The sequence below is a fragment of the Telmatherina bonti genome, assembly GCF_933228915.1.
Source record: "Telmatherina bonti genome assembly, chromosome: 11".
NCBI classification, from domain to species: domain Eukaryota; kingdom Metazoa; phylum Chordata; class Actinopteri; order Atheriniformes; family Telmatherinidae; genus Telmatherina; species Telmatherina bonti.
In genome coordinates, this window is record NC_136629.1 from 34,882,859 (window position 1) to 34,908,704 (window position 25,846).

The 25,846-nt window shown below is 38.8% G+C and overlaps 1 protein-coding gene across 11 annotated transcripts in view; it reads left to right on the forward strand.

Moving 5' to 3' along the window:
* The window catches only part of LOC306762427 (mitogen-activated protein kinase kinase kinase kinase 3-like), a gene marked incomplete at its 3' end in the record, with an annotated part of 47,172 nt that overhangs the window by 2,812 nt on the left and 18,514 nt on the right, over window positions 1-25,846 (forward strand). For 6 of the 11 annotated variants that reach the window (XM_079248869.1, XM_079248872.1, XM_079248878.1 and 3 more), the window contains exons 2-16: window positions 10,879-10,936; window positions 11,126-11,216; window positions 11,302-11,366; window positions 11,491-11,546; window positions 12,730-12,777; window positions 13,588-13,630; window positions 13,750-13,822; window positions 14,137-14,268; window positions 16,870-16,932; window positions 17,084-17,165; window positions 18,306-18,422; window positions 18,878-18,952; window positions 20,936-21,014; window positions 21,090-21,148; window positions 23,194-23,256. In XM_079248869.1, coding sequence (XP_079104995.1) covers window positions 10,879-10,936; window positions 11,126-11,216; window positions 11,302-11,366; window positions 11,491-11,546; window positions 12,730-12,777; window positions 13,588-13,630; window positions 13,750-13,822; window positions 14,137-14,268; window positions 16,870-16,932; window positions 17,084-17,165; window positions 18,306-18,422; window positions 18,878-18,952; window positions 20,936-21,014; window positions 21,090-21,148; window positions 23,194-23,256 — 1,104 coding nt within the window. The remainder of the gene's footprint in view (window positions 1-10,878; window positions 10,937-11,125; window positions 11,217-11,301; window positions 11,367-11,490; window positions 11,547-12,729; window positions 12,778-13,587; window positions 13,631-13,749; window positions 13,823-14,136; window positions 14,269-16,869; window positions 16,933-17,083; window positions 17,166-18,305; window positions 18,423-18,877; window positions 18,953-20,935; window positions 21,015-21,089; window positions 21,149-23,193; window positions 23,257-25,846) is intronic. The other 5 variants (XM_079248873.1, XM_079248877.1, XM_079248874.1 and 2 more) reach the window with 3 other exon arrangements.

Consider the following 25,846-nt stretch of genomic DNA (forward strand, 5'->3'; position numbering starts at 1 on the left):
CTGATAGATGTTTACAACAAATAAAAAGGACAAAAATGTCCACATAATAATGAAAACAAAGGTAGGCTTTCTTGCTGATGGAACATTGTTAAAGCTTATCTGCTGCAGAGAGAGAAAGAGAGTAAAATGAGTGAGCAGGACGTGCTCTGGTTTGTATTACCAAGGTTTGCTGAAGGTCAGCACTCAGACCTGAAACCGCTGGACTTGCTTTTAAGTACCAGGGTACTCGGTAAACCTCATGAATGCCTTTATTTGGTTTTACCACTGCATGAAAAAGCGTGGCTTGGTTAGGAATGTTTGTGCAGGAAACAAAAGCATGAACTCCTCAGCCTGTTTTCTCCACAGTTTATAGCCCAGCCTCTCTTGTTGGTAATGGAGGCTAATGGCTGATGTGGGTGGGCGTCCCTTCTGTCCACCACATCACTGGTTTGATCCTCTGAAGAATTTGCCTAGAAGGTAGCTGGTTATGTCTGGTTGACTAGCTGTCTGTACTGCTTACGTAGAATGCAAAGAATGATATTTCTGTATGCTCAGATTGTTTTAGTGACCCACAATTCTCCATTTAGATTAAAATTAATCTCTTTGAAATCCCCCTTGAGACAAGGTGAGGTCTGGTACAAAACTATTACAGACAGTCCTGGGCATGTTGGGTAAAAAGGAACAGGGTTGGGCAGTTTATTAGTATTCCACTGTGTCATTTATTAATCAGTGACCTTAGCTTTAAATTTACTGTCAAAACTGAGAGAAGAATCCTCTTATATTTGTTTTTTTCCCCGTCTTAACATTAAATCTTGCAACATGCCTTTAAATTCTGTGCAGCATGCTTTTTTCTTAACCAATCTCATGCACTGCATTAAACTAAACCTGACATTTGCATTGTTAAAGTTAGCATACGTATTGATTTTTCCCTTTATGTGAGTGGAGCAGTGAAGCTGTTCCTCTCATTGTTTGCATGCCCACGTTATCATTTTGAAGGCCCCAAAACGGCTTCATAAAGGCAAGTATTAGCTTGATGTACTGCTGTACTGCTAAGACATGTTAGCATGCTCTGGAAGTATTGCTGTAATAGCTGCCTTTACTTATTGGGTTGCAGAAGACGCAGCAAAGGCCAAGTATTCACTGGCACACAGGATGATTTGCGATGTGCAAGACTTGCTTGTTTTCTCAAAACGACGCAGTTGTGGCTTCAGATGCAGGAAGTAGAAGCAGGTGGTAGAGATCAATATGGTTATAAGTATATTCCTCATAAGTTTACTTTCGCTCATTTTTAATCAGATTAGCTGAATGGTATCACTGATATACTAAACAGTTATAAATGTGATGGCAGCTCTGATTTCCTCCAACCAGACCGATCTGTGTGTGTGTGACACAGCTGGGCAGCTGTGCTCCAGGAATGCGGGATCTTCACTTCCTCTGTGCTTGTGTGTGTTCATGTCGTATTGTTCCCCGCTCGTCCAGTAGAGGAAGACATTAGAAGCCGAGAGCGGCGGTGCAACTTGTTTAGCTGCACACACACACCGAGGTGAGGCTCCGGGTGCACAACCATCCTGTTTTTGTCGCGGCCTCTGCTTGTTTGCTCTCTGAGGTGGATCAGCTGGTGAACAGAAGTGCTCTGAAGCAAAGCAAGGTTCTTTAAATTCCTGTTTGACTTCAGATGTGTGCTTTGTCTTTTTTTTAAGCTACAGTTCATGGACGATACCAAGCAGGAATTTATCTTTGTGCAGCTCGTACAGCAAACCATTAACAACCTGAATGGTTAGGACAAAACCGGATTTACAAATGATGTGACTGGGTCTCTACTTTTAAGACAGCATGGCGTTAGTGTGCTTTTTTTTCCTAAGATGGCACAAGAAAACTAAGTTAAATAACTCATAATTAATGAGTCTAAATTTAGTCTCATCTGTCTGACTGATCTGTTTGTCCATTGTCTGCTATTATATGTAAATATATGTCATTTACTGAATTTCTAACCGTCTAAACTCAAGCCAGGGCGTAGCCCTCTGTTTAAGCACTTTTCAGCTACGTTCACAGGGTTTAATACACAATCCAGTCATATTTGCTTCTTGATTTAATGCCATATGACTAATGAAACGGCAACAGGGATAAGCTGTTGGTTTCTGCCGTTTAACAGAGCAGACTGTGGCTGGGATGAAGCCTCTCGCTGCAGGGCGGTTTAGCCCGAAAGAAATAATAGTAGGACAGGTGAAGTAGTCGGCGGACCTTCCCCCACAGGCAGACCAGTTATTTACAGCCCAGCGTTGCTGCGTTTGAGCTGGAAAAACACCAGTCAGCGGGTTAACTTGTCTAAACTACGTCTGGCTGCCACCGTCTGTCACCTGGTCTGATTCATCACATCTAACAATGTTAGTGGATCTCTGCATATTTTCAGAAATCCTAAAAGTAGATGGTTCCCACAAAGCAGACTGGTTTTCATGACACTGGCAGCAAGCAGCTAGTGCTTCTGAAATGCTAACCTGCACGTGCGAGAGCTGTTCAGAGCTAACTTATTATTCCTGAGGCAAAGTGTGATGAGCATTTGGCACCTAATCCACACATCTGCAACCAGTTTGTTTAGAAAGAAAATACTTATATTAAATGAGTTGGAATACTAATGCCTTGGTCAACATTTAAAGCAAGTAAACAACATTTTCTCCCCAAGCAAACTGTAACTTTGGGCCTAATTTTATAGAAATGTTAATTATCAAACCAGTATGGGTTGGAAAATCAAATCGAAAAATCAAATATCGGGATTTTTTTGCTTCACAATTTTAAAATCGATTTTTTTTTTTAATCTATTTTTTTAAATAAATAAAATTAATCCAATATAAAATTTGTGTCAATTTTTTTTGTTTTTATTGATCTTTTTACTTGTCTTCTTGGATATTATAGCTGCAGAGTGATTATTTGGCTACTGTGTTGTTTTTTCCTCATTGAAATCAAGAAAAATGACAGAAAAAAAAGTTTTGTACATTTTTTTTTACTTTTAGTCCACAAAAACCAGCAATATGGAGGAATCGCGAGAATCGCTAATTAAATTGAATTGGCACAAAAAAAAAAAAAAAAAAATCAGAATCGAATCGGGATGAATGCATATCATCACAGCTGTACAATCCAGCATGTGATAAATGGTAAATACAGCAGATGTAAGTCATGCTTTTGTAGTTTTGATGACCACTCCTGATGCTGAAGTGGTGCCCATGGGAAGGCAAGGAAGGGATTTTTCAACCCATGGTAAATACTGTTTGGGTGGGTCAGGAGGAGCAGCGTGTTCAGTGGATGGTATGTAACTTTACAAGCCAATGCTAACATGCAGGCGCCTCTCGTGTGGAAAGAGAATCTGATTTTTATCTTATCAAACATCAGAGTTGATTTAGTGCTGAGACTTTTAGAAGTAGTGGCATGTGAGAAAGCAAATGTCTGCAGCATTCGCTTCGGACTTCATTTGGAGAAGAAAGTCCAAAGTGAACTCTCAAAATCATGAGATCAGTGTGTTAGAGGATGTACGAGTGTGTCAGCAAATTGCATTTGCGACCGCTGTGCCCGAGAGTGCTTGCTTGTGAGAACTGATCCTTGCTGGTGACCTTTCAGCTCCTTCCTCGCTGTTATGTGCATGCAGACACACGCACTACTCGTATCAACACAACAAGCCTCATCTTTAATTCTCCACAGCCTAATTCCTGCATTACGTACTGCCTCCTATACACTCCAGACAGCTGTTCTCCTGCACCTCCTCCCTCATATTTACAACCAGGAGAACAGCGGAAAACCTCCTGCTGTGACATGCTCACATGAACAGAAACTGTGCAAATAGTCCAAATTGTTTGGATTTTCTCCTGAAACTATCTCCAGTTCATGAGTGGAAAATGGACTGTTGTCTTTTTTTTGTCCCAGGTTGCTTTAAAAGTGAAGGACCTAATGCTGGATGAAATAACTCCTCTGGGTGACATTGCAGTCTGTTGAAAGCTTTTAGTGCTTAGAGGGAAAGTGTCGTTGCTCATTTAAACTGGACCTGAGAGGTTTTGGATTATTTTGTTGTGTGTTTGCACAAAATATGTTGTAATCTAATATGTTTTGCTCCATTCGGCTCTCCCTTCACCTCTTTATGCCCTTTAGGCCAATATGTAGTAATGGCTATGTGGTGTATTGGATTAGATTGAACTTTCAGACAGAGCTGCACTTTTACAATACTGAGAAGCAAAATTAGGATGTTTTCTGAATTATGCTTTTTCTAAACTTCATATTTATAAAATATAGCAGCAGCAATAACCATCGCTGAACCCATCAGACATACTTATATAGGATGACATTTGGTTTCCTTGAAGAGAAAATTTGGTTATTTAAACATAAATTGTTCATTCACTTCCCCAGAAAGACGTCTTATTTAGCATGATTTGGAAATTATGTTGTTTTTGTTTTGTTTTTTTAAGATGGAACAAAATCATGGTGGAAAAATCAAAGTCTGCTGTTTTAATGAGCTGGTTAAAATATTCTCTTTAAGTCGTAAAGTTGCCTCAACTTCATCTGTTGGTTATGTTAAAGGTCATAGAAGTATGGTGGTTATCGGAAAGATGCCTCAAATCTCTTGGAGAAATCTTGCCAGGTAGGTTAATGACTAACTGCTGTTGGAGTTAATGCCCCAGGCCAGGCTTTAATTGCCCCCAATGTTCCTGTGGAGCAGCTCAGTTGGCTTCCAGTAGAAAGCTCAGGTTGCTGCCTTAAAGTCATTAGAAGAAAAAAAGCCTGTCGTCAAGTAAAGCTTTTAATTTCAGACAATGCGATAAGTTGGTAAGAAAGTGAGATTTTACAAAGTTGTTAGTCTAAGTTGGTGGTTCTCAAACTTTTTTTTTTTTTTTTTTACTTAATTTCACAAATTTATCTCTACTTTAAAGCTGGGGTAGGTAATATTGCTCATAGACATTTTGTTTTACTCTGGGTGAAGTGGTTCCTCGTCCTGATAGTAGTCTGTACATTCTGTAATCATGAACAATGACAAATATACTTACTGTAAATCTGTTAAAACTCTGAGCAATCAAAACGTTTGGGCCAAATTGAAGTTGTTCATTTCTTATATTTTCTAAACTTCTTCACAGCTGAGAAAATGCAGGAAGGATTTTATTTGCCTCCTCCTGCTAAACAGCCGAGAAAGAGAAAATTGTTGGTGGAAAAAGCTGCGAACTAGAAAAGCAAACCTCCGCCTCGACATTTAAAAAACATTTCCTGGATCCAAACGATCCGGATCACCTCCAAAATTAAACCAGTTCCTCCTTTTCACATTTCCAACAACTCTTAAAAATTTAATGAAAATCTATCCATAACTTTCTGAGTTATCTTCAACACAAACAGATAAACGCTGATAAAAACATAAGCTCCGTGGCAGAGGTAAGAAAAAAGCCTTGGATCACACAAGGAGCGAAACCAGAGGGGGAGGAGTCAAGATAGGGCGCCACTTTCACATCTTGCTAGCTCCCCAACATTACCTACCCCAGCTTTAATCGTTTAATTTTGAAAACCTTGACAGCATTATTTTTTTTCAAAAAATGTAAGCTAAATATCTTTTGCAACTATATGGTGACCCTCTGAAATTATTGCACGGCTCCCTCAGGGGTCCTGATCCCCAGTTTGAGATCCACTGCTGAGAGGCACTTCTAAGAATGCTGCTGATTGGTCATTTCTGTGAACTGCCATTGTGTCTTTTTGTTCATTACATCAATGACAATCCTAGCAGGCATCCTTTATCACTTTTCAGTTGAAAAAATATAATAAAAAGTTGAATTTTGCCTTTTTTTGTTGAACAGTTTTAATAAAACAAAACATTTTCAAGTATTAAGTCATTAAAAAAATGTTTTAATACGTGATATCCTTTTCATTAACTTCTATAACTTAATTATGAAAGATTCAAGTCTGGATTTGACCCCTTCTCTGATAAGTCCTGACTATTTCTGAACAATTCTGAATGCAAGTCAGCAGTTAAGACGGCGCTTTGACCAGTTTAGACTGGCTTTCTTATTTAGTTAATGCAGATTACTCATAGCTCCTATGTCAGTAAACATTGTCTGCAGGAGTTTTCTGTAATGATGGCTGTGGAATTAAAAAAAAAAAAAAAAGGCATCAGCACACAAACCTTTGCACATGCCTCCATCACACATGGAGCGTCTCTGAATGATGTGGATTCCACTAAGAAAACAACTTAAGAAGCCTTGAGCGAGTACCTGACTCACCACAGCTAACTGGGACACCACTGACCCAACATGGCCTCTAAACTCACTTAAAGGAGACGCTCCAAACATCATCAAATGCTACGTATGTGTTTAGTGAAGGCACATTCATTTAGTTAGGACATCTAGGACAGTTACCATGGAGATATTGTTGTCAATATTGTTGTATTGCCCCACAGATCATCTTCTGAAATTGCCAAACAGTGGGCTAAGTATATGTAATTATTTGTGAATGAAAAGAGACTCAGGAGCCGTTTCTGGTCCCTAAACATGGATTGTTTGCATAAGAGAGAAGCAATTGTGGAAGCAAGAATAATACCAAATACCCATATGATCACTATTATCAACTATAATTTATCTGAGGGAACATCTTTACTGTGCTGCTCTGAAATGTGGCTTCTTTATTATTCTCAAGGAGCTGCTGATGTGATGCTGCCGGCACCAGCACTGTCTGAAGTACTATGAACCTTTACTATGAACATTATTATGAACCAAGTCATTAAAGAGGAAGCTGACAGAATAAACATTTGAACAGATATATAAGTTTTACATCACCATTAAACCAGACCTCACTGCAGCCACAGCAGCTCACTCATTTGGGCTTATTTTATGTATGGCAACCATAGAATATAAAAAGATGGACGTAGCCTCCGTGACGTCACCCATAGGTTTCTGAAGAGCTGAATTGAAGCTCGGTGGGTGGTTCCTACCATCGCCATCTTGGCAGGGGCATCCGTGTCGTCTCACCCAAAATATACAAATATTATCAAAGAGGTGGAGCTGAGAGGGGGGTTGTGAGCGTCATGGTGGATGATTGACATCGAACAAACTCAGAGCTTTCTGTAGCTAAGAGCTAACTGAGCTAACCCGAAGCTAACAGTAGCTAACCAGCTAACGGAGGTAAGCGGGTTAAAGCTAAGTCACGTTGTTAACCGGCTAAAATCCACGGTTGTTCTACGTTCTTTTCCTTAAAGCATGACATTGGGTACCTGTCAATCAAAAGGACACGCCCCTAAATATGCAGAATTTCAGGAATTAAATTACTTTGAAACGGGCGAGTTGGAAAAAAATTCACTCCCCCCACAGTTGTCATGAAGATAAACCTGTTTTATTAAACTGAAAATGGATTTTTGAACCAGGCTGTGAACATGTTTATTTCTCCTTTAAACATGTTTGTTTCTGCTGTGAAGTTGGTCTTTTTAACATGGGAATCTATGGAGATTCGTTCTGTTCTGCAGCCCCTAGTGGATGAAGGGGGAACTGCAGTTTTTTGGACTTCCGCATAGGCTTCACTTTTAACCCCTGCAGGTTGCCGCTCGGTGGCAACAAGCCTGAAGAAATTCCATGTGAAACATAAACATCTAGAATTTGCAGTTTGGAGCTGATTGTTTTTTTATTGTTATCAGACTTAAAGCAGGTTGTCGGTGTCTGGGCTGTTAACCGACATTAAATGTTTGCTCATTTTAAAAGGTTTTGTTCCTGTTAATTCTCTGACGAGAATATTTCTGTATTTAGAGGACTTTTAGTTTATACCAGGCCGTATTCCTGAATACATGCAGGCAGTGGTCTTGATTTGTCACTTTTTCTGCTGCTCTTTGTGAAGCTGTCAATCATCTGTTGCTCAGCATGCTGCTCAGACACCCATGCTCCACATGACATTTTAACTGTTTGTCTTTTCTTTTCTGTATCAAGCAGGAGTGTTTTCTGATGCAGCCTTTACTGCCTGTCTTTAAACACGCTTCATATACTTTCACTTGCCTTGACATAGCCTTTTCCAAATCTTCAGTCCCTTCTTTACGCCATACGGCATGCTTCATCCAGCATATCAACACAGCAAAACACTAAGAAATCAAACTAAGCCAGGCTTTGTGCTGCTGCCACTAGTGGCACTGACTGACATGACTCATCTCTAGTCTGTCTGCTGACTGAAGACACAATGTCTCTGCTCTCCACTCTGCTTCTGTCTCTTCCATCTTTTCTCTTTGCATCTCTTTGTGCTTTATCTCCTCCCACCACTTTATTTTGTTGAGGGTCTGACCTTGTCGTTCCTCCTCTCTGCCACTTTTCTTAGCCCTCACTTGATTCTGCTTTCTGCTTCTTTTTTGAACTTTTTTTTGTCCTTTTTAGTTACAAACAACTAAAAATCTGTTGTTTTTTAATACTTATGTCTATTTGTTTTGTCAGGTCTTTTTAATGGCTTGAGGGCCGATTCATTATCTTGTTGGTGCAGTTTTTAGTGGCTTTTCGTGCCAGCTGTTTCTGTTTTTGAAGTCATGGTGGCTGTCTCGGCTCATGTGGGCTAACAGCTCTGTCAGCACATTATGCATCGCTGCACCCCACACAGGAATTTCAGGTTGTCACTTATGTTTGATGCTTAAATCTGAGTTTTTTTTTTCATTTTCAGGTGTGATTTCCAACAACTGAAAGCATCTTTTTGTTACACTTTTACTGTCAGTGAAAGAATCTGCACGTTGGATGATGCTTGCATCTTTTGGCTTAGTGTTTGGTGAAATACAGCAAAGCTGATGAAGCATGACGCTTTACTCCCAGGGTGTTTTTTTTAGCTGTGTGTGTTTTTTTTCTCTCGTGTGAAAGTCTTGATTTCATCACTTCACGCCTCTTTCACTCATATTCTCTCACATACTTTGCAATGTCACACACAGTCCATCTCGCATACTTGGCCTGAAAGAAGCGAGCAATTCATGCCTCCTCTGAAAGACCCATCTTTTTATTAATGAGCTCCATGTATAATTCCTCACTTGCTCTGCCAGCACTTCTGCTAAATATAAGTACATTTGAGTATTTTTAGAAAAATCAGTCTGTTTTCTGCTGTCCTCCTGGTGTCTGAACAATTCCAGTTTTTTCAAGGAATGCAGCCGTCTCAGATTTCTTTTCAAACGAATATGTTCCTCATCCATATTGCTGAAAAACACAAGATGCTTTGCTTTGCTTTGCTTGTGTTCTTTTCTTTTTTTTTCAATCTACATAAGAGCTGCACAATATATCATTTAAGCATCATCATCATCATAATGGATGTACAATAGTCACATCGCAGATCCTGCAATGTGGAAATGAACTCAACGTGTTCATTTGTTCATCTGTTTATCTATGGACCTGCAGACGTGGTTTGGGAGAACATCCGTTCTCATTTACAACTGCTCTGACGCATGAAGTTGTAAAGAAAACATGATAGAATGAAACATTTACTCAGGGCCGAGCAAAATAAAAGCAAGCAATAAAAGATTATAACCATAACTGTCAAATACAGGCAAAAACCACACGTGTAATATTTACAAGAAAGCGTTACGCGTCATGCAGGTTTGCTGACAACAAGATGGCTGGACTGCAGCATGTTTTTTTGTTTTTGTTTGTATGTTTTTTCTTCACCAATATGTTTTTATCACTACGGATTCGCCAATACTGAGCCGATATTATGTGCATGTTGTGCAGATAAGGAGGATATTACCTCTAGATGGGGAAACTCGAATCAAAAAATCTAATATCGGGATTTTTTGCTCCACAGTTTTGTAATCGATTTTTTTCGTTGTTGTTAAAAAAATCTTTTTTTTTTTTTTTCCCAAATACATTAAAATAATTTTTGTCACTCTCTATCGTCACGGCCCTAATAACCTCCTTTGCTTGCATTTATCTGTTTTTCTGTTCGTTAGAAAGTGGGTTGATTTTTTTTTTTTTTTTTTTTTTTAATCTGGTGATCAGGAAGAAGTTGTGGACACAGGAATCTGTAAGAAGATTCTTCACAATATGGGTGGAAATGAGCAGCTTGGTGGAGGTCTGCAGCTCTGGGCTTTGCTAGTACTTTTGTAGTTTATGAAGTTTCTGATGGTTTTCAAGCCTTACATTTATGGTTACCTGTTTGGTTTATAATCACTCAGCTGCCCATCAGACATTCTGGTCCAAATACTTGTACTTGGTTTGATAAAATGTGCTGTCAGTGCATCCTTACGTATCACGCCTCTTCGTCCAGTACAGATGTATATTATACATCCTGGCTGGCAGGTGGAAGTCATCTGTTTAGGTACCATTTAGTTTTTCTAAATGTTGGCCATGTGAGGAGGTACAAGTGACTGACCCAGCTGCTTTCTCCTACTTACGTCTGACTGCTGCCTTTGTGCCCAAAAGCAAACCTCATACTACACCAATCTTTTATTCTATTAAACTTTAAAACGCAGATTTAACACATTTTAGTGGAAAAGATCTTTTTATTATTAATTTGCTAATGTGAGGTTTTATTCATAACTTTTATTCATTAGATTTTGTTTCATTGTTGATTTTTATATTTTTTAAGATTGATTTTATTGTTCTGAACAATTTAGCAATTTTTTATGTGCCCTTTTCCTTACAATCACTGATCAGTACACTGATTGATTGGGCTTGTTTTTATGTATTTGCTGTGGGAGAAACTGCAAATATATTGCCCATTTGAGATAAATAAAGACGTCTAAAGCCTTTAGCAAAGTTGTTTAGAGTTTCTGATGGGAAAGAGAAGGAAATACTGTTGTCGGCTAAAAACAACTTACCTCTGATCTACCATAACTCTGAGATAGTAAGCTTCTTCTGTGTGTTCTGTATTTAAATTTCTAAGTGTTCCCTGTGTGTATTAAAGTTGCTAATAGCTCTTTTTTTTGTTCTGTGTGTCTTTTAGGCTCGCAATGTAAACACAGGAGAACTGGCTGCAATTAAAGTCATCAAACTGGAACCAGGTGAGTTATCTTATATTCCCTCTACTCTGCAAACTTTCCTCTGTCCACAGTTTTGTTTTGTTTTTAGTGATATTAGATAGTGTATATTAACCCAATTTGCTGTCCAGTTGGGGCATTGATGAACAAATATAATTGTCGTCTTCTTTTTTTTTTTTTTTTTTTTTTTTTTTTTTTTTTTTTTTTGTTCAGGTGAAGACTTTGCTGTTGTCCAGCAGGAGATCATAATGATGAAAGACTGTAAACACTCCAACATCGTTGCTTATTTTGGCAGTTATCTCCGGTAAGACTGCAGACGTTAGCATGTGCACATGTTAGATGTGCACTGTTTGGTACCTGTACTCACATAGAGTTCTTCTCATGTTCAGGAGAGACAAGTTATGGATCAGCATGGAGTACTGTGGAGGTGGTTCTTTACAAGATATTTATCATGGTAAGAGCGACACACAACCCAAGAGAACCTGCTCACACAGTCACAATGTTATTTTTACTTAGAAGTATTTCAGTTTCTCCATTTTTCCCTACTTTTATCTATTTCTGCTTGTTTTCCCCCACAGTAACCGGCCCTTTGTCAGAGTCACAGATCGCCTACATGTCACGGGAGACCCTGCAGGTATAGTGTATATTGTACACAGTCTAAAGTGCATGCATCTTGTTGACAATGAAAATAAATATTTAGGAAGCTGTTTCCTTACTTAGCTAGAATGCATCCACTTATTTTCTGTTTTATGGGCCTGCACCATGTTTTAAAAACCTGGCATTGCATTATTTATTTATTTTTTTATATAATTATATATAGTAAAATGCTGTATTAATTGAATTCAATAAAGTTAATTTGCAGAGTCAAAGGACTATAGAAAATAATGCTAAAACAATACGCAAAACAGAGTATAAACACAGTTAGGACACAGATAAAACTCAAATAAGCCTGTCGTGACTGCTCCTGTCATCAGATGTGATACTGGCTACACACCATTTACATTTCGTTGCAGTCAGCAATACGCAGAGTAGGCGGTCTGCATTGCGGTCATCATTTAAACGGCGAATCAGCCTGCACAAATGCCAAACCCCCGCCTCACTCCCAGCGATGCAAACAGCCCACCTCAGTTGTGGTTGATACAAACACAACAGGTTTATTTGAATGATAAACAACAAGGTAGTTTTAAATAGATTGATAAAATCACCAACTTGACTGAGGTTTGTTTAGTTCTGGGCTGTTTCTAATCAGCTACTGATTAATGGTAATGTTTTTTGTCCTGTGGCATATTTATACTGCCAACAGCTGATGACACGGTTAATCTTGACCACTGGTTGCCACTTTCAGAGGGATGCAGATGTATTTCTGTCTATTTAAGAGAGAAACCCCTCTGTCTGCCTTTCATCCCTTCTGGCTGTCTCATGCTGCAGAGGCAGTAAAAGAGAGGCAGCTCCAATGTACCCTCTGGTTTCATTACTCATCTGAGAGAGAAGTTACATAAAAATCCATAAGAAGGTGGAAGGCAGGACGGTTAGATCAAGCAAAATCCTCTTCTGTCGCTCATAAAAAGATATGCATCATAATATTATCAAATTGCTAATCACTAAAATCATATTAAGACTTAATTATCTGCATCAGATGTTCTTTTTTTTTTTGCTCAGATTAGAAAAATAAGCTATGTGAGATGTTTTTAGCTAAAACTCTTCTTTGTCAAACCAAGCTGCATGTTTAAATGGAAAAATGATGACTTAGGTGAAATTTGCAGCGCTGTAACATTGACAGCCAATAACCTCAGCTTTTCTGTAATTCTGTTTAACAGGGTTTATACTACTTGCACAATAAAGGCAAGATGCACAGAGATATAAAGGTAAGTAAACAATTCTTTATATAATCTGCAGGTCTGAGAGACCTGAATCACCCTGAGTCCTGTATGCTGCTTTGTGTTGGCTTTATACGATTTAACTTAACCCTTTAAGGTCCTGGTCTGCCATTTGGTGGAGGTAAATTTGCAGTGACTATGAGAATATCTTTAAAACAGTGAGGAAATAAACCTACCTGAGCATCTCTACCACTTGATTTGGGAATGTAAAACCCAAACTAAGTGTTTCTTATATCACTCCTGTTTCAGATTTACTAATTTATATGTCAAGCATTTGCTTAAAAACATTTATTCTGACAATTCATGGGCAAAACAAACAAAAAAATGCAAAACATTTTTGTGTGATCATTAAAGGGTTGATTAAAGAAAAGTTTTATTTACCATAACTTAAAACAAAACTAAAAATAAAAAAGCCAAATCAATACTCTATTTAGACAGTGTCCGTGTGTGTGGATGTTCTGTATGCCTGGAGAGCCATGGTTGCTAAATGCTAATTGAAGAGGATGTTAAAATGAAAATTCATCTTGTTCCTTCATGCTTTAATCATCCAGTTCAATAAAATTACACGGTCAAAAGCAGAATGGTCTGGCTGACATGGACACAATCCACTTGCTTAACAAAAAGAGAAATGAACAGGCGTTCAGATGGTTTCAAATTTGTTCCCAAGAAGCATGGAAGTTTAGTGAATTCAATCATGTCAAGCTTATAGTTAGCGATGCAGGAATGAAGGAATGCTGGAGCTGAGTTGTAATGTTTTGGTTTCAAACGCTGATGTGTGGCATGTTTTATCTCTGACAGGGAGCCAACATTCTCCTGACGGACAACGGCTACGTTAAACTAGGTAAGGAGAACACGCAGTCACCTTCTGCTGGAAAAGGCTGACTCTCAACGGCCTCATTTGCTGACTTGGATTTGTTTTTACTTGGTCATTCATGTCCTCTACTTTCTTTTTCTCTTTAGCTGACTTTGGTGTGTCAGCCCAGATCACAGCGACTCTTGCCAAAAGGAAGTCGTTCATTGGAACGCCTTACTGGTGAGTTGTTTTTCTGCATCAGCTCCCTTACTGCCGTCATGCAGGTACAGTGAAGAGGAGAATTAAACACTCTACTGCATGCAAGACTTATTTTAATGACTTATTTGATGCATGATGGATTATCCAGATAGACTATACTTGGTAGAATTGTGTTTTTATTTGGATTTTCTTAAATAATGAAGAAAAATCGGATTCAGGTAAAATCTACAGCTTTTTTTTTTTTTTTTTTTACTTAGTATTTTTTTTGCATTCTTTCCTGCAATATCTGGTCCTTCTTTCTTTTTCTTCTTACCATCTGTTTCTGTTTCTCACAGGATGGCTCCAGAGGTAGCAGCTGTTGAGAGGAAAGGAGGCTACAACCAGCTGTGTGATATCTGGGCAGTGGGCATTACTGCAATAGAGCTGGCAGAACTACAGCCACCTATGTTTGACCTGCACCCAATGAGGTAGGTAGTCTTGAAGTTGATTTTGATGTATATTTTGAACAGATTTTATAAGTATTGCGCACAGAAATGTGGAAAAAAGGTACATGTTTCATGTAGAAGATGGCAGTTCATGTAGAAGAACATAATAGAAAAGAATGATAATTGGATTTTTGCTAGGTTTAAAAAGAGAAGTGAATCCAAGATCAGACCATCAGAATGACAGAATACACCAGCACCATTTATCAGTTAAGGAAAAACTAAGCCAAAATGCAAAATCAGTGTGTTGATAACTCAGGACACTGTTTCCAAAGGAATTAGAAGGGTAAGCAGCAGCTAGGTGCTGCTAAAAACACTAAAGTACAAGCAGCTCTGCAAAAGCAGAAATGTTGGTAGTCGTATGTGTTAACAACAGTAGTAGAGACATCAGAGATGTTAGTGAAGCGAGTGATCATTTCCATTCATTTCTGTGTGGCTATGGGGTCTCTGAAAATATTTAAAGACTACCATTCTACAGTAAGGAAGACTACCCACAACAGTAAAAAACCTTTAAACGATTGTTTATCTTTCCAAGGGCAGACATCCCACTAAGTTCACCTTCAGGTCAAACCCTGCAGTGCTCAGCAGACTGGCAAAACCTGAGAGCTGCATCTCAGGTTTCAGTCAGCATATTATAAAAATAAATATTATAGCAAATAAGTTGGAAAAAAACCGAATAAGTACGGCTGATTTGGAATGATGGATGAGAGTGAATGATGATATGATAACGCTTTTAATTTGTGGGGTCAGAAAGTACTTGACAGAACAGCATAGGTTTGCAAAGTTGCATTTGAAGAAAGACCAACACTTTTGGAACAATGTCCTTTGGGCGGACGCTTGGTCAAAATGCACAACACTAACAGTAGAGTGAACCAAACGCGGCGTACAGTAGGGCTGGGCGATATGACCTTTTTAGTAATATCCCGATATTTTTATGGCATGTCACGATATACGATATACATCTCGATATTTACCTCAGCCTTGAATTAATGCTTTGGTGCAGACAATCACATCAGTAAGAGGATTTTGTGTCTCCATTAAAACATAATTGTTCATACTGCATTAAGATATGCTGATTTGAAACATTTATGCCAAAAGGATGAAATTGTAACGAAGCAAACTGATCAAAACCGCATTTATTGAACAGTTAAAGCAGTGGCAGAAACATGTCATTTTAAAACAAAATAAAGTGCCTTTGCATGATGTAATAAATGCAACGTATGAAAATAGGGGGTGACTTTTCAAATGATGAACTATTATAAGGCTTTGCTTTATGGATACGTTTTTGAGTTGTCGTGTATTTTTTTTAATCGCAGAGTTTAGCATAGAAATTAGTTTTATAATCCAGGCAGAATGTCCTCGTATCGTCTCCAATAAACGGCTTCAGCCAGTTTTTAATTCAGGATTTGATTCCCACTCCTTTCTGTACTTTCTAGAGACATGACGAGCTAGATAAATATGCGTCACACACACAGTGGATGAGGTGAGTAAGTGACAGAGGCTGTGAATGTAATCAAATAGAATTAATTATTTTTGCGTGACATGAAAAACTTTGTAATTTACATCCCACTCTGTAATCCAGAGCGGGATCAGTGGCGGATTTGGCTGTTCATTGTGACTGTAGGTGGAGTCGTGCAGGTGTCCTCTCTGCTCCTCTGACTGGCTGCAGCTGCAGCCGGAGCGACTGAGTGCTTTAGGACGGGGAGAGACTCTCGTTCGTAACAATAACTTTACAATATGCGCTTTAAAGTCAGTCGCCAAAACACCAGGAAAGTTTCTAATAATCTAGTAAAAGTCGCTAGATTTGTCGCTTTTCACAAAAAAAAGTCGCCAGATTTATCGAGTAAGTCACCAAGTTGGCAACAGTGGCTACATGCTGCCTCTCATGACGTAGTACGTAGCTCACGTTATGTACGTGACTAGGTGCGCTTGCTTTAACTCTCAACTGCAAAGCGGTGCAGAGTCGAGGAGGAGGGAGAAAACCCCGCCCACAGCTAAAAACACCTGCGTGACAACAGGATACTTGAATATGACGAATATAGGCATTTTCTATATCCCACAGAGGACTAGCTACGATATCTCGAGTATACTCGATATATCGCCCAGCCCTAGCGTACAGTATAAACACCTGAACTCCATTGTCAAGCACGGTAGTGGTGGGATGTTGATATGGGTTTGTTTTGTTGCCACAGGCAAATTTGAGTCACTGAGTTGACTGAACTCATCTGTTCGCTAAAATAGTTCTAGATTAAAATTAGATCTAACAGATGAATGATTGCATATAATTTTGTCATGCATCATGTTAATGATCCCAAACACACCAACAAATCCTTCACAGAATGGCTGAAAAAGAAAAGAATCAAAAGTGTTGCTATGGCGTCATGACGTTACAGACTTCTTCTGTACTGAAACACAGTGGTGAGACCATGAGAGAGAGCGAAACATTAATAAATGCACACAGACCCCACAAATTAAAGCAAAGATGTAGAGAAAAGAAGGTCAAATAAATGTGTTTTCACAACTATGTTTGAAACTATTGTTAAGATATGAGATGCAGCTCTTGTTTGCTTTCTGTTTATCCATCAGGGCTCTGTTCTTAATGACCAAGAGTAACTTCCAGCCTCCGAAGTTGAAGGATAAGTTGAAGTGGTGAGAAGACATCTTTTCTCACAGTTACCACAGATGTAACACCCAGCAGTAATTACCTATTTCTATCAGAGCGGAGAGTCATAGAGTTAGACGAGCCGCTGATTCACCCCTTTGTCCTTTTCTTTCTGCCTTCTTGTGCTGGGCAAAACAGGACAAACAATTTTCACCATTTTGTCAAACTAGCCTTGACAAAGAACCCAAAGAAGAGGCCAACAGCTGAGAAACTGCTGCAGGTGAGCACTGAAACAACACACAATCCATGTTTCAGACATAGACCGTACATGAAAGATGGACGGAGCCTCCGGCGGTTAAAAGTGAAGCCTATGCGGAAGTTCATAAAACTGCAGTTCCCCCTTCATCCACTAAGGGCTGCAGAACAGAGCAAACCCCCATAGACTCCCATGTCAAAAAGGCCAACTTCACAGCAGAAATAAACATGTTTACAGCCTGGGACAAAAATCCATTTTAGATTTAATAGATCAGGTTTACCTTCACTGTCGGGGGAGTGATTTTTTTTTTTTTTTTTTTTTGTAACTCCCTGTTTAAAAGTAATTTAATCTCTAAATTTAGCATCTTTAGGTGCGTGTCTGGTTGATTGACAGGTACCCAATCTCCCGCTTCAAGTTAGAAGAGTTTTACTTAGCTTTAGCCCGCTTACCTCCGTTAGCTGATTAGCTCCTGTTATCTACGGGTTAGCTCGGTTAGATCTTAGCTACAGGCAGCTCGGAGTTTGCTTGATGTCAATCATCCACCATGACGCTCACAGCCCTCCTCTCAGCTCCACCTCTTTGCCCATATTTGTATTTTCCGGGCGAGACGACACGGATGCCCCTGCCAAGATGGTGAGGGTAGGACCCGCCCACCGAGCTTCAATTTAGCTCTTTAGAAATCTATGGGTGACGTCACGGAGGCGCCATCCATCATTTTATATACAGTCTATGTTTTCAGAGCAAACTAATCGATCTCCAGTGACTCTACACATACAGGTTAAACTAGCTGCTGATCTGTAGACATGCTTTTATCAGTGTGTCATTGTAGTTAGTCACCAGTTAAAAGGATGGTAAATTGGAAATCTGTCTGCGAGAGCTCTCAGGAAAAGTCACGGCCATTAAACCAGTTAAACCTCCAGCAGCTTTCAGTGGAAAAGAATATTTGAGAAAAATCCAAAGACATTCACATTTATTTCTTAGATAAAACATATTCTTGGCCTAAATTTGAAGTATTTATTGCTAAATCCTTCAGGTTTTTAATTTAATTAGATAAGTTTCTGTTTAATCTGTTAGTTCCAGCATATCTTTGTACATCATAACAGTTAGTGAGAGGTGTGGAGGTGTTTAAGGCTTTGCCATCCATCATTCTTGTTTGTTTTCCAGCACCCGTTTGTGTCCCAGCCTCTCAGCCGGACTCTAGCCATCGAGCTGCTGGACAAAGCCAACAACCCCGACCACAGCACCTACAACGACTTTGATGACGACGACCCTGAACCTGAGGTAACCTTTGACCTTTTCAGGACTAGATAATTTGTTTGTAATCATTAACAAGCAGGTCGGCGGAGAAGTGATTGTATTTTGCTGGATTTTTTCCTTCTCCCCTCCAACCTTTTTAAATGTTATCCTCCCGTCTCCTCAGTTGGTCTTTCGTTGAATTCATTGCCCCATCTGTCAACATTCATGACCTTTTTCCTCACCCTCGGCTCCTCCTTTTTCTGGCACATTACTCATTTTTCTCCTCTCTGTCCCCACCCCCTTCCCTTTATCCTCTTTTCCCACATCTCCTTTTGTTCTGTTTATCTCACTTCGCTCCTCTTGCACATGACTTTCCTCCTCTTTTTCTCCTTGTAGCACTTCTCCTTCCCTCCTGTCTTTCTCTTCCTTCTTTCCTGCTTTTCCAATTCTCCTCTTGTCCTGTCACCTCTACCCTTTATCCCCTGCCTTATCTTCTTCAGTTTAAGTACAGAGGTCATTTCCTCCCCATAAGCCCCGGTGCTCGACGCGCACCCCGTTTTGCAGCCCGTAGGAAGGTACTTGTGTTGGCTGCAGTGATGTCATTCTAACACAAACCTGTATGTGTTTTGTGTTTTCTTTTTCTTCTTCTTCTTTGGTGTTTGAGGTTAACTACAGAACTGAATGAATAGAGATTTGCTCCATTTCCAGCCCTTTACAAGTCACTGGTGTTGTCATAGAAGGTGGTATTGCTATGTGACATACAGGCCAATGATGGATTCGTACTGCTGTTGCATAATTTTTTTCATCATTCCAGCGTTTGCTCAGATTTGATGTTAATTTTTTTGTGCTAGCATTCATGTCAGCTAATATTTATGGAAGCTTTTTGATAAGCATTTGAAGTTGCCTTTCATGGAGTTGATGGAAAATAGGCTTTTAGCTGTATAATTACCACTTAATGACTATGACAACGTCTGTGACATCTCAGTTCATGAAAGGTCTGTAGCACCGGTAGAGGTTATTTTTAAAGAAAAAACAGGTTTATATTTGAGTCTTCCAAAATGTTACATTGTTCAGTCACACACGGGTCAAACATATGTGTGAATGAACCCCCGTCAGGAAGTAAATCCCTTCAAGCTGTTCAGCTATATTTACCTCTCTCTGCCTCCAAGAATAAAGTTCTGTCCCTTAAATTATCCATTTGAAAACAAAGCATACAGTATATATTCATGAATTTTATTTTATTTCTCTGTTATGTAGCCATGTGATCATATCTCATGCTCAAAAAACCTGTAATGTAAATGTATTATAGTAACACTTCCTCTTCAAGGCAGCGGATGGAAACCCCTCAAAGTGTGTAAAGAGTGGGATTACCTGTAAGCTGATGGTATTTAAGGGAAAACAAAAGGTTTATCCAGCTCTTGATGCATCATAAAAGCACTATACAATTCTAGTATTTGATCTGGTCACATAATTGCCTTTATTGCTTAATGTTTTTAGTTTACTTAAGTAATTTTTTAAATATTTGTAATAAACAGCAACATTTACCTTTTTTTTCCGAAGACAAGCGTCCTCCATGAAAGCTAAGACTGTTCTTAAAAATAATAATCACAATTATTTTGACAGAAATCAAGATCTTGATTACTTAACACAATCATCCATTATCTTTAACAACATTAATTTATTTAACATTAAACCGTGGCTTTTAAACAGTGTCTTTACAATTCCACAAATGTAAAAAAACAAGTAACATGGAGCTTTGTAACAGTGGCTGAAAAAAACCAAAGCGGCTGTGGGAGGAGTTTATAGGACAGCGCTGCAATGCCAGTGACGCTCGATTGGCAACTGAAGACAGCACTAGAGAAAACTCCAAAGAGAAAAATAATCATGCCGTTTTATTTTTATTATCTTTGAAAACCCAAATCGTAATTGAGATTAAAATCCGATAAATGGAAGCCATAATCATTTACCTTTTACCATCTCTTACACGTACTAACCGTGGTTTGAATGTTCTAAGAATGGACTTTTTTGTAAATCTGTTGTTGTAGATGGACTTTGATCGTCCTGGTTTGTCATCTGCAGTGTTTTCTGAGCATGCTGCAAGGTTGCTGTTATTCCTTTTGAACTTCTCTGTGAGAACCTTGAAAAACTTGAAGTCAAATCGAGTCTTGATTGTGTAGAAATGCCAAATTGCCGTGCGAGCTGTGATGGTTTGATTTGTGAGTGTCCAACTGTGCATCTATGAAAATACATGATCTCCATTTTTGTAAAGGGAACAGCTGTTCGATGTAGCTAATCAATGTCATGTAAAGCTCAACTTTAACCACAGATGTCATGGAGGCCGGCAAACACTGATGCTGTTGCCAGGGAGTGTTTTCCTTTGAATGCGTTGCCATGGTTTATTCCTCCTGTTGCAGTGTTTTGCTGTGTCATCAGTTTCTGTCCCACACGCTGTAGCAAATAAATAAATATTGTGAAGTTCTGCGTTAAAAAACACTACACTGTGAATGATCTTTTAAAACTGCTTGACTTTTTGCATGTCTCATTCCCTTTCCCGACAGTCTCCAGTCTCTGTTCCTCACCGTATCCGTTCCACCAGCAGGAGCACCAGGGAGGGGAAGACCCTGTCTGAAATTAACTGTAAGTGCCCATTTCTAAAGCCAGCCATCCTGTCACGTGTTCATCTCTCCACCTCACCGTCCTCTCTGCTCTCAGTTGGTCAGGTGAAGTTTGATCCTCCTTTGAGGAAGGAGACCGAACCTCATCATGAGCCGGTGAGTTCTTGGCTTCGGTATTGTGTTCACATGTGACTGAGTGAGGTTATGTTTGTGTGGTTGTGGCTTCACCAGCATGGGCGGTCCTCACCTCATCACGGGCAGCATCCTGACTAAACCAAGCTGTCGGTAGCATCGCAGGTTAGACACAGATTGAAGCAGCCACACATGCAGTTATGTTCCAGTCAAAGCCTTTATCTCTTCCTTCTGTAGGCTTTTAGTTTGGAGGTTATTGTGGTGTTTTTTTTTGTAAACTCAACTTTTAAAGCAAGGAAAGAAACATGCTGTGTGACACACACATTTAATGGCTGCCTCTGGGCTCTTATACACCAAATTAAGTCTGGCATCCGGCACATCTGTAACATTTGTAGATGTCTTGATTATGTCGTTGGTAAACGAACACCAGTTCATGTGGATTTTGCATCCCATCCACTGGTTACAGTTCTCAGAGTAACTACAAGACAAAACACGCAGCAGTTTCAAAAGAAAACAAATAGTCAAACTTAAAGCACCACTGATAACTATCTGACCTTAGAACTATGTGCTTCAGACTCATTTTAAGGACACATTGATATTCAATATGCACATTATTGGAGCTGTTGTTGCCCTGAGAAACTACACTTTATTTTCAATCTCAAAGCGTCGCGTTACAGCTTTACAGTTTTACTTCTATGTTCAGCACTTTATGGCAACTGGCGTTGAGATCACTGCATCACACAACAGATACTGGATATCAATACATTGACCATTTGAATGGGTACTACCGTTGATTCAGCAAAGAGAGGATTATCAGAGAAAACTAGGAAACGAATGAGAAGAGAAGACAGGATATAAGATAAGAGTCAACATTATACCGACTTTTACTGGCTGCAGAGAGCTCAGAGAAGAGACAGGAAGCAAGATGGATGCCGAATTAGCCTTTTTATTGGCTAATTACTTGTGGTACTTCTTATTGGTCAAAAACCAGCAACACTTTTACAATATTGTGGCAGTTTTTTGTTTAAGAAAAAAAGTCAAGGTGTATCGGCATTACTGAAAAACAAATGCTGATTTTTCTGACATACATTCTGCCATATCCTTCTGAACTGCTCCAACTGCAGATTATACATACTGGTCTCACTGGAAATGTTTGGTTTTTTTTTACTGGGGTTCTTGATGTCAGCTTGGTGTATAAGAACCCTCCGCTGTGTCAGAGGAGTTTACCTACAGTTGCTTTTCTGTAGTTTTTGGAAACTAGAGAAGATGGCACATTTGCCAGTAACTCTCTGAGCTGCAGATGTAGTTAAATACACACAAATGGGATGCTGCAGGGTTTATTCAAAGTCACAGCATGTTAGTTCTCTGCTCCCTCACTCTCTCCAGCTTTTCTTTTTACCCTCCCTCTACACTTTCTCCACTGGGTCCTGTTTTCCGATTGGCTAAAAAACATCCATCAAAAATCAAAAACCTCATCTTTATGGTTTTATTTTTTTTCTCCCCAACATTATCAAACATGGCCACTAATCACTAATCAGATTCTACCTGCTTATTAAGGGTAATGAAACATTTTTATTGTAAGATACATACATAACACTCTTTCTAGAGAGAGAAAACGCTTCATATATTGATCCTCTCTTTAAACTGTGCTGAAAAATCAATCCCACCCAAACTCCCACCAAGTAACCTTGGTTAAATGCAGCTGATATGAGGCTCATCCTGTTTGTTCTTTTTGAGTTATAAAAAGCTGCATCCATTTATTTTAGCATTTTATTAGATTACCTTTGACAGTTTACTGCTCTTTTATAAATGAATGTCCTTTTTCACCTTTAATTTTATTTTTTGTTAACCTTCATCTCCACAAGTTTCTCCCCACCCTCTCACCATCTATTCCTGTCTTAATATCCCTGTATCCTCCTCCTCCTTGTCTTGGTGATTGTTTTACTTCTGAGCCTATTTTTGGCCTTAATCCATTTTTCACCCATCATCCTCTCTCACACCTCTGTCCCCTCCATCAGTCCAGGTTAATGTATTAACTAAGGTCTCTCTCGCTCTGTCTTGCTGACCAGTGTGATTCTGAGCCCTATCTGGACTGTGTTGAGGAGCTCTACTATACCGCGAGATCTAATCTGGTAGTACTCCCTCTCTCTCTCTCTCTCACTATCTCGCTCTCTCTTTGGCCCTCTCCGTCAGTCTACCTATCTAATAACCTTTTATTTATTTTTTCCCAGTCAGTTCTTCTCTTTCGCATCTTTCTTTAATCTCCATATTGTTCATTTTCCATCTGTTTAAGACAAGTCCTTGTCTTTGCTTTGGGTCTTTTGCTGTCTGTCTTTTGTTCTGGGTTTTAGCGGACCGGTTCCCAAAGCTGCATAATTTGTCTTCTTTTTAATTACTCTCACAGTGTTGGTCCATATCGCATTCATTTGGTTCTTTTCAAACTTTTTCCTCACTAACTGGTGTTGTGGTAGTCTTTGTGCAAAGAGTCTTTGGTGTTTTTGTTTTGTTTTTTTTCTCCCAGTAAACATGCAATACACCCAAACATGCAGAGGAAGGCAGTTGGTCAGATTTAGCTGCAAGCCAGAAGCCTGAAAGTGGCAGAGTGCAGACATTCCTGCCTTCAGTGTTACTCACAGGAATGCATCAACTTGCTGTGTTTGCTGTGTTGTATGTGACATTGTTTGACACACCGGATTTCTGTCGCTATCTTTTGTTACTAACATTTCTACTTTCTAACCATGTTGTATGGTGTTGTTGACCGGAGCAATTAGACCTTTTTTTTTTTTTTAATGTCAGTATGTGTGTTTTCTTGTTGCATGCTTGCTACTTTGTCCTTATCTTTAGAAAATGTTTCTGTGATCAAATCCACTCCTGGTTTTAAGTTAAAATGTCCTTTGTATCTATTAGACTGGCCTTAAGTTACCCAGCAGTGGGTCAGTGATGAGTCCCAGTTAACAACTAGGGGTGTAATAAAATATTGATATATCGCAATATTTCGCACCACAATATTATATCGATATTCAAAAGCACTGTATGGATTTTATCAAACAACCAATCTTTAGTTATGAAGCAGATTTTCATTCCTTTATTCATCTTGTGCATAAAGATCCGCGTTTTGATTTATTCTGCCCTGAAATATATGTCCTCTGTTCTTATTCAGTAAGTTGATGTCAAGCGTCCAGTGTTTACTACTGGTAAAGAAAAATTGCCAAATATTGTCTTGCTCATAGTATCGTGATATATTGCAATATATCGTATTGTTGGCCAGTATTGTGATACATATCGTATCGCTAGATTCTTGCCAATACACACCCCTCGTTGCAACTACTCTGTTATTGCACCGTACCAACTGGTTTACAAGGAAAGAAGCATAGAATTAGACGCCAACCAGAGGATGAATATTATCCATAGCTTGTGTTTGCTACGATGAATAATACATATCAGAAAGCATTGCCAAAGACGAGCACATTAACGATATTTTATGTCCCCATTTAGATGTTGGAGAAGTTTAACCTTCTGGCATGTGACCTTTTCTGGCTTTCCATTCACCTTCGCTGTTCTTGTGAACTTCTGCACACTTTCAGCTTTTTTTCCCTCTGTCAATGAATTGTTGTGTGTTAGCTTTAGCTGATGTTATTGTGAGCAAATGGGTCATAAATTCTGAGTAAAGATCTGAACCAGTTAGGCAGATATGTGGGGAAGAAATGGAAAATAAGCTGTAAAAAATAACAAAAAAGTTAATATCACTGCACACATCTACATTTTTATCACCTTGGAATTGGAATAATACTAATGATGATATTAATAATTGTAGAAATAGTAATAAAAAATTATCATAAAAGTAAATAAAGTGATAATTATGAAACCAAAATGGTTTAAAAAATGTTTTAATGCACCAATACAAATATTTTAATACTAAATAAATGAAGGGACAGAACAGCAGATTATCTCATCAGTAATCAAGTGGAAACACATAATTTAAAGAACAAATTGTTTAAGACTTCTCTAAAACACACAGGTTACCAGTGTAGGGACATTAAAAGTTGTGTGAGGTGTTTTCTTCTGCTGCAAATAGTGAAAAGTCTCAAATATATATAAATTTACTTCATATTTACAGGGGAATCTGTGAACCAGTCAGCAGTTTGAATGTGAAAAATTGACATTTCCAGGATTACTTGATTATACAGACTGCCAAAGAATCCTTACAAATGGTATTTATTGTTTTTATGTGTGGGTAGACACGAGTAAACCCACAGTCGCAGTCACCACTGCATCTGTCCTGTTTGTTTCCTGCAGCTGATTTAAGACCCTGCAGTCGGTGCATCTCTGCTGACTAAAATATGAATAAAAGCCTTAAAATCAGCAAAACATTCTGTTGGCAGGAAAAGGAATTTATACAGAGAAATGCAGAATCCAATAGCACCCATCATGATACCTCTACTAAATCGAAATATTTCTATTGTAAATAAACACCGGATGTCTTCTATTTCTGCACAGAGATGCATCATAAAATTAGATTTAATACAGCATGTGCTTGTTGTCTAACCCAAAGTAAACTTCAGCAGTATATGTATATTTATATATATAAATATATTCAGTATATTTACTTGAAACATCTAGTAAAAATCTACCTTTTTCCTACCTGAAACTGACCCCAACTCTTAATAAAATATTTCATTCTGACTTTCGTATTTAACCTCTAACACTCATAGGATAAAATTA